General features: G+C 35.1%; 1 protein-coding gene across 1 annotated transcript in view; it reads left to right on the top strand.

The window, feature by feature from the left end:
* Positions 1 to 9775, top strand: part of LOC102753658 — a 32428-nt gene that overhangs the window by 15888 nt on the left and 6765 nt on the right. Inside the window, exon 4 of the mRNA XM_015560624.1 lies at positions 7408 to 7445. Coding sequence (XP_015416110.1) covers positions 7408 to 7445 — 38 coding nt within the window. The remainder of the gene's footprint in view (positions 1 to 7407; positions 7446 to 9775) is intronic.

Genomic DNA, 9775 nt, shown 5'->3' with positions numbered 1-9775 from the left:
ATAAAAGATAAAATAAAATGTCATAATTCTGATTGAAAATGCAGTCAATTTATATAAATGGATTTAAGAAGGATTAGCATATTTATGGCATTGAGTTGTATCTTCATAAATATGGTATAGCTATCATTTATTCAGGTTTTATTTTATGCCCTTTAATAAAATCTTTTACTGTTTTCTTCATATAGTTCTCATATTTTCTTGTAAATTTAATAAAAGATTTTGTAACTTTTTACTTACTCTTTTGTATTTCATCATAAATTCTTCATGGATCATGAAATATAGACTACTAAAGCTCCACATAATTTTGCTCATGGTGTTGGAATAAGGGAAAAAAGAGGATAAGCTATTAGAATGGAACTGAGTGGGTATCATTTACATCTACAACTGGTGCAAAAGGTATTTGACTGCTCTCGGTTATAATAACTTGGTACACTCAGTTAAAAAAAACACACACCTGCCTAACCAGTTTGGCTCAGTGGATGGAGCGTCGGACTGCGGACTGAAGGGTCCCAGGTTCAATTCCGGTCAGGGGCATGTACTTTGGTTGCAGGCACATCCCCAGTGGGGAGAGTGCCGGAGGCAGCTGATCAATGTTTCTTTCTCATTGATGTTTCTAACTCTCTATCCTTCTCCATTCCTCTCTGTAAAAAATCAATAAAATATATTTTTTTAAAAACCCCACACTTTACAACATAATTTTCTTTTTTTGTTGCTGTTTTATTGTTGACCCTCTCCCATTTTGTTGGGTACTGTGAATGGACAGTTGCCCAACAATGACCACCTCCTTGTTTCATTTTCAGGGGCAGAGACAGTGTTTGCTCATGGGACTTAGGCCCGACCTGGACCTGACATGCACAGGACATGTCCTCTGTGGGTCCGGGCGGATGGACGACTCAGCTGTACTCAGAGAAGCACTCAGCTGCTTCTGACCATTTCTTTTCCCTAATCCAAGGCAAGCGGCATAAGAGTACAGAACAACTCCTAAGAGGGTTCTTCTTTCAACATATCATTGAACTAGATTTGTTTGTTAATCCTCATCTGAGGGGGATATTTTTCCACTGATTTTTAGAGAGCGGAAGGGGAGAGGGAGAGACACAGAAAGAGAAACATCGTTGGGAGAGAGACACATTGATTGGTTGCCTGGGATTGAGCCTACAACTGAAGTACGTGTCCTTGACCAGAATCGAACCCAGGACCCTTCAGTTTGCGGGCCGACGCTCTAGCCACTGAGCCAGACCAGCCAGGGCTAGATTTTGTTCTTATATGTTAGTTTAAATAAGAAACCTATTTCATAGGAGCTAGTATTCTATAAATGTATTCTTTTACTCCAGGAAAAGTAACGTCATCACAGAAATTCATTTCTTACTCTCCATTGCCCGGTGAAGCATCACACAGTCAAACAATAAAAGTGGCTTTACTAAAAAAGGAGAATTTTGCTCACATTTCTCAAGTGTATTGGTGTTGGTGGATTTGCCTTTCCAGTGACTGAAGTCTTTCCTCCTTCCAGAGACACGTTCGCAACTGCTGACGGGGCAGCCCTGGCGCCTGTGAGAGCTGAAGGAACGGCCTTCCTTTGATGTAACCTCCGAGCAGCTCCACGCGATTGAACACCTGGAGATAAGAACCCTTTAATTCTCGGAACAGCTTTCCTGGTAATTTAGAAAAGTAGTTGGCTAACCAGGTGAACTTGATCTCTCCTTTTTCTGCTCTTATTCTTTCATTTACTCTCAGTCCTTTTCAGTGATTTGTGCCGTGATGGAAAATAGACATCTGGCTCAATTCAACTGAGGAAACTTACAGATGCCACAAAACCTAAACTAGTATTTAAGGACTTCCAAAGGAGCCCTTAAAGATCAAATCGCCTTTTTTTTTTCAATGCTCGTCACATCATGAAGCTAAGAGTACGGCGAGATTTTTGTAGGAGCTGTAACCAGTGTGTTAGCTCAGGGTGGATCAAGATATTTGCAGAAGGGACTCAACTCATAGTCATTCCCAGTGGTAAGTAACTTTTCTCTATTTTTGAAAAACTGATAGATGCTGCTTAGATAAAACAATTTAAGATCATCTCAATCTGACTACCTCTTTCTTAGCCTCAGCACATGAACAGCAATTTTGCCGCTACTGGTCACTGTCTAGGAGAATAGAACTACTTCGTAAATAGTTTATGACTTCCCTGCCTGTAAGCAGATTGAAATTCTATTCTTAGAAAACACATACACAAAAAACGGGTAGACTGAGGCTAGAAATTAAAATATTTTGAGTACCATGTCTGTAAACTATTGGTATAAATTATTGGTTTAAGATACTTTTCTTGTAGAAGGTTGTTTTGTTTTTTTATTGAGAGACACTTTTATTAATTATCTCTTCTCTATGTTGAGATAAAACATATTCTACCATTCTCTAAATAATCTGATAAACCAATGGGTTTTTATGCCTAATCAGTGCAAAAACTTAATTCTTACAGTGAATGAGTGAGAACATCACAATTTATGCTACCACGAGTCTTGTTATATTGCCTAGAGGTGGACCAGTTTAATGAATTATCAGCTCAGTATGTCATTGCAGCTCCAAAGTCTATGGAAAAAGTTTGCACAGTTTTACACCCTCATTTGTTCGTTCATTGTCTCAACGAACATGTATAGAAGAGAGTATCTGTGCTGAATGCTGGAGATAAAACAATGAAAAAGGCATCTGTCCAACACTCACAAAGCTCCCAGTCTAGTAGCTAAGTGTGCTAGATTCCGGCTCGATTGGGCTGCCTGTTCTTTGGCCTGTGGCTATCATGGAGGAAGATGGTCTTGGGTTCATGAGTTGCTTCCATCATTTATGTAAGTTATCATTTATAAAATACATGCATTGTGTTCAGTGGAAGAATTTGATAACATGGATCGGGCCGTCCCATTAAAGAGAATGATATCAGCTAATATTTTTATTGAGGGCCAGACACCATGCTAATAGTTTCAGTTTCATTCCCCAGTAGTTCTGGACAGGAGATCTTCTTATTCGCATTTCATAGATAAGGAAACTGAGGCTTAGGGTAGTTCAGTTATTTGCCTCAAGTCATCTGGCTAGTTACTATGGCAAAGTTTAGAGTCCAATAGAGATCTGTCTATTCCAAAGTGCATGGTCTGGACCATTATGTGATATTGGAAACATTAAGTGATGTTTTGTAGTCTGAATATTTACTCTTCTATAGTCTGACCTTTTAAGTGGACTCTTTAATTGACTACTTATTAGCAATAGCTCATAATTTGTATTGCTGTTCTTGCGTGAAAACAATGCTTCTGCTTCTAATTACGGCACCCCTCTCTCCCTCCAGAAAGATGCAGTAAGTAAGTCATGTTGAATAGGCATTAATTAAATACTTAAAATATGATTCTTTCTATAAAATGACAAGTCATTTTGATACCATTCCGCTCAATTTGCTTTCTGTATTGGCATCAAGCTTGTTAGGAATAGTGTAGCCAGTAAAAGAACCAAAGCAGTTGCACTTAATTGCATAATTCAGAGCCGCCTTTCCACTCATGATGGGACAGCTACAGCAATGCCACGCCGAACAGGGCCCTCTGATAAGCAGCACAGAACGTATGGCCCGTGCCCTGGCAGCTGTAAGTGTAACAAGTCCAAAGGCGCAGTCTTTCAGCCACAAATAGCAGGTAGTGCAGGTGCTGGTGCGGGCTCAGAACTGTTGGATGCAGTCCCCGTTCGGTCGCATATCAGGGTGATCTCCAGAGAGCTTAATGACTTCATCCAGGTGTTTGGCGGCAGTTGTCCCCTGACCTAGCATGGAGGACAGTGATCAGGAGTTAACTAGTGAGGGTCCCCAAGGGATGGAGATGTTAGGTCCACTTGGTATTTTTATGTTGAAAGATTTTTTAAAGAAGTTTATATAATCTATTTATTTGAAACCAAAAATAACTAAAGGGAAAAAATGCTACGTTTGTCATTTGGCCAGAGGATGATTAATATCAAAATATGTGACTGTGTGATCGTGTGCAAGAAGGCCATGAACTGGATTTGCTTTTTCTAAATTCAGTCCAATAAATTTGTTCATTCATCGGTAGCCTTACAAATGAAACCCTGCCTGAATGCATTTCCCAAGGATGTTCTAGCCTGCCAGATCCACTCAAATGAAGGTTTTGAAAGAATTTTTGCAAAGTTGATAAAGCATTGAAAAAACAAATAAATTATATAGTTTGGTTTTCTTAGTGGTTGTGATCAGATGAACAGATGAATTCATAAATTGAAAAATCAACTTTCTGGTCCTTTTTTTTCCAAATTACTGCATACTCAATGTAAATTATAGCAATAAATTAAATAATGGCTACAAAGATATAATTCATGAGAGTTCTGAAAAGTGCTTTTTAGGAGAGTGTGGGGCAGGGGAAATTATAGACTTTGATTCTGGGTCTATCACTTTCTATATAAATAAATAACAAATAAATTTTGGCTCAGTGGTTATTACTTTATTAAATTTATAATCATAGTATATACTACTATGGAAAATACAATAAAATAAGGAATAAAAAGAAAGCATTTTTCTCAGTCTGCTGAGATCTTGCTCCCAGGTGTATCCTCTGTTTGGCTCACATAAATTTTTAATAAAATTATCTACAGGTTTTCAGGGGGATGTACAGTAAGCGTAAGGAATATAGCTAGTGATACTGTAACAATAATGCATGTTATCAGGTGACTATTACATTTATCAGGGAGATTACTTTATAAAGTTATATGCATGTCTAATCCCTCTGTTTATAGTTGAAGCTAATATAATATTGTATGTCAACTGTAATTTAAAATTTTCAAAATTATAAAAAATTTTAAAATAAAATAAAATTTAATGTTGAAACATCACTTACTATTTTTATATATTTCCATCTATTCATTCTATATATGCATTTCAAATGGCTGTTGTGAGAATTAAATGAAATTAAATATGGAAATAACATACCACATGGTCAGTGATAAAAATGTGAATTCTCCAGAATTCAGATTTCCACCCGTTAGAGCTCATCATAAAATCAGGAGAACAGATAAGTATATTATCTAGTCTAGAGATCATTTTTTTAAAATGGTCAATATTTGAAAATACTGTGAATTTCTAATTGTTACCTGCTTGAATAAAATGATTAGAATATAATAACCATTATCTCAAATACTATTAACCTAAATATAAGGTGATTTCTCATTTTCCAGTAGAAATGTCCAGAGGTAAGAGAGGGGGAGGGGCTTGCTACTTGCATGTATAAATTTATAGTCATATAGAGAAAAGTCAAATATCCACTTATAATACTTAGTGTCTTAATTAGACTATAGCTACAAAGTTAAAAATTATATCAAAACAAATACATATCAGGTGTGAAATATCAATACATATTTATATCAATATAAATATCAGGTGATTTTTCCCCTTACATTTCATTAAAAATTTTATTCAGATGCTTCTTATGCATCTAAACCATCTACTTTATTTTAGAGCAACTTTCGAAGTTACTGAGTGTCTCTTTTGAGATATCTATATGATGTATGATGTCACTGGAAATTTAATCTGAAAAGACAATTACCATTTACGAAATAAAAGAAAAGCACTTTTTCATTTATTCTGTTCATCTATATAAGTGCAATGTAAGCATAAACTACAGAGTCTTTAGTCTCTAGTAATATTTACCAAATCCCTGTTAAAGTTCTTTGTTGTCTATAACCAGTGATAGCTCTAAAACTAGTATTTTAAATTTTTAAAAATTACTTTATTTCAGTTTGATATCTTATCTAAATAGTATTTTTGTTCGAAGCAGAGTATTGGAAGATCATGTTTTAATCTGAGAGGTTTCACAAGGACTGAAATACAAAGCAAACCCTCTTTTTGAGGGAGTTTTGGGAAAGAAAACTTCACCTTATGTTCTGGCACTTTTGGTCTGCTTGAATTCCACATGTTTTGCAACTATATCACAGAGCTACAATTTACAAACATAGTCTTTCATCTCTCATGTCATCTCTGAGTTAGAGATTAAACTACGAACCTCAGGGGCAGCTATAATGCACAAACTACTTGTCAGTTACTTAAACTGTCTATTTCCAAAATCTATTTGAAAAAAACTGGAACCAAAGTTACAGTCAGACCTGGAAATAAAAATAGAAGTTCAAAATCATTCAAGAAAGCCGAAGAAAATGGCCTGTAATTATCCAGCAAGAGCACTGGGTAAAATTTTATACTCAAAGGTAGGAGAGGTATGTCAGTTATATCTCAATTTTTTAAAAAGTGATTTTTTTAAAAAAGAAAATACTGTAATAGAGTACATACTTTGCTAATTAATAAAATGAAGCACTTCAAATTTTCAAACATGATATGTGTTTCCCACTATAACATTAGGAAATGATTTCAATGCATGAGTCCCATAGGAGGAACGTGAAGTAAACGTGAATATTGTCTCGGACATTCATTTTATAAAATGGAATAAATGGTCTTTAAACACACCCCTTTGACACTACCACCGCAACAATGCCATGGGCATTAGAGCAGTTGCTGTTATTTACAGATGTGACCCTCAGCAGATATGGTCCAGCATGTGGCCTTCCAGTGACCTAACATGACAATAGGAGGCTCTGAGACAGCCATCCTGTCATTTCTCTTGAAGGCCCACTGACAGGAGCTTCAAGCTGAACTTGCAGCAGGAGCTGGAAAGATGGCGATTTGAGGCTGAAATGTCTGGTGAAAGCGTGGAATTCTAGTAGTGCTGTTTGTTAACTGGGGAAAGAGCCATTTGTTTTGAACAACACAAGTGAAGCAGCTCCCATACTGACCTCATATTATTAGGCTTTAGCTAATGTTCCCTTTGATTTTCTTAACACTGAAAATGCAGATGAGACTAGACAAATTAGTTCGTTAATTAAGCGTGTGAAAGGCACACTTCTGATGATGATGGCTTTGAGAATTCCAGACATAGTAGAGCAAAGTGGGATGCATTGCCAGGGATTTAGCTTCCACCTCAAAGTGCTGAATTCCTACTAGTAGGTCCAGGGTTTGGTCCCATGAGATTAAAAAGTCAGGTTACAGCACAAAGCCATGACAATCAAATGGCTAATAATTATTATAATTGCTTATTTCCATAGCATTTTAAATCAATTGCTTGTTAAATCTTGTTTCATTTTGGTCTCACTTTGACACTAGCAGTGATATCAAACTGATTGGCACTAGCATCCTTGTTTTCAGATCAATAAAGCATCAAAAACTTGAATTGACTTTGTTTGCTCAGCCACAGACCTTGTAGGAGCCAAATGAACCAGGATCAGAACATGGATCTCTTGAGTTGCAGGCCGTCCTACTTCCACTAGTGTTTGAAAAACTCAGAGAAGCTAAATTAGTCTAAAGTTTTTGATAGTGGTTGAATCACTGTGGAATTATGATAGAAAACTCTTCGGTGATGGAACAAAACTTACCGTCACAGGTAGGTATCAATGCAATTTTTCAAGGTAATAGAGGGAGGCAAGAAACAATGAAATTGGAATAACACTAAGACTATTTAGAAAGAACAGCAATGTGATGGGGATTAGATGCAGAATCTTAGGAGAGATTGTAAAACAAGTCCTCAAAGGCACACATAGACAGCATTGTGCAAATATCGTAACAAGACTTGGCTGTGGTGTACGTGTGGACTTGCACAAAAGACTCAGGCATAATGTATGCAATTATCATGGCAGTGCTTGCCCCCAGGATAAAGTTTATTATTATTGGTCAGTTTTGTGAGTGGACACATTTCCTTGTCTGATGGTGGAAGGGTGTTATGGAAGAGTCTGGTCTTTGGGTCAGGATGACATGGAGCTCCGGCTCCATCACTTACTGCTTATATGAACTTAGGCAATTACTCTGGCCTCAGTTTTTTAACTCATAAAGTGGGATAAGTATGTATAGAGGATTTGTATGACAATCGATTGAGATGGTGTGAATGAAGTACTTGCACATTGTCTAACATATAATAGGTGCTAAATAGGGGCCCCCCAGTTCAAATGTAAAGGAAAATTGTATCCAGTATGAAGAGTTGTTTGCAGCAGTAATATTGACAGTAATATTGAGCATAAATTCCTCAGAGAATTAAGCTGTGCTTCTAACTACTTATAAAAAAATTAATTTGGAGGTATTCTTTTTACCATCACTTGGCAAGAAAAATGAGATTGACATGTGCTTGTTTTTAATTTTTATTATTGGCCTATGTGCTTTAAATCTTAACCCTTTATCTTAATTGATGTTATTACTAATACCAACATTTATTGGTCCTAAAATTTATAGCTAACAAGTTTCAGCTTCAGATTTATCAAAAGAGTTTAAATGCATACAGAAAATGGTCAATATGTAGTCAATTAAATATAGTTAGAAACTTCATAGGTTTGGAATACAGATATAACCATAAAATAGCTATAACTATGTATTTGATAAAATAAAAATGACAAGAAAAAATAGAGAACATTTAGTATCAATGTAGGTTTGAAATATCATACTTTCAATTGAAAATATAGTTGACATTTACATAGAATTTGGTAAATTTGCATAATATTGCTGCATTTTAATAAATATAAACAACTCAGGCAATTTAACTCAGACATATTATTTGATTATAACTACATAACTGTATTGGAAGGCTTATTTATTTATTTACTAGAGGCCCGATGCACGAAATTTGTGCAAGAGTAGGTGTTCCTTCCTCCGGCTGCCAGCACCAGATTCCCTCTGGACCGGGGACCTGGGCTTCCCTTGCAGCCCCGGCTTCATCCAGAATGTCATCCGGTCTAATTAGTATATTACACTTTTATTATTACAGATTTTTCTGGGTGATCTTTTGCATTTTTATTTCTATTATTGCTGATAAAATAATATAAGTGAACTCTCATTTTTTAAAAATGTTATTTCAGCTAGATAAATCTTGTTTTTTCTTTTTTGGGGGCGGGGAGGCTTCTTTATTTTTTGATCTGATTCCTTTTATATAAATCATGAACAAGATTTTGACCATAAAAAACTTAAGTTTTACAAAGAATGTTTAAAGAAAAAAAACATGTAATATGATTATCCAACATATAGGTACTAACCATATATAATCAAGTACACTATATAATAGTTAACTATTACATTAAGAAAGATATGGAAGTTCAAGATTCATTTTATCTTGAAAAGAATGATGCAAAGAATCTAGCTAAGAAAAGGGGACAGGCAATAAAAATAGTGTGTTTCCACACAAAAGCATTTCAAGCTTATCATTTGATTTTCAATTTCTTTAATATAATGAGTCAGAAGTATTACTATGAATTAGATTCATTATAATACTTCTTAGTATTACTAAGATGAAAATTAGATTCTTTAATATATTGACTAAAAATTAAAATTATGTAAATATAATGTAAAATTGAAAAATTAATATTATTTTATATAGGATGGTTTTTAAGTTAAAAATAAAATATACGGTTGGAGAAATATAGAATGTCTTACTATTATAATCAATAAAGTATTATTGCACTAAAAGTAAGATATACAAAATTAAAATAATTATAAGCACATTATGACTTAGTTATGTTTACAACATGATTTAAAAACCCAACATTGTTTGCTTACTGATTTAGTATAAAAATCGGGAGCTTTGCTTCACAGTTAGAAAGTCTTAAGAATTTTTTTTCCTTTTCTTCTCAAATGAGAAACCCAATTAATTTTTCTTAAAAAATTGCCCATGACTTATTAAACTAACTCCAAGCTAGCCCAAAGAGAATACAGTAAGGAATTTGTGTTTTAATC

Source organism: Myotis davidii, unplaced genomic scaffold (assembly GCF_000327345.1).
Source record: "Myotis davidii unplaced genomic scaffold, ASM32734v1 scaffold2555, whole genome shotgun sequence".
NCBI lineage: Eukaryota > Metazoa > Chordata > Mammalia > Chiroptera > Vespertilionidae > Myotis > Myotis davidii.
Note: the sequence above shows the minus strand (reverse complement) of the source record. Positions and strands in the feature narration are given on the sequence as shown.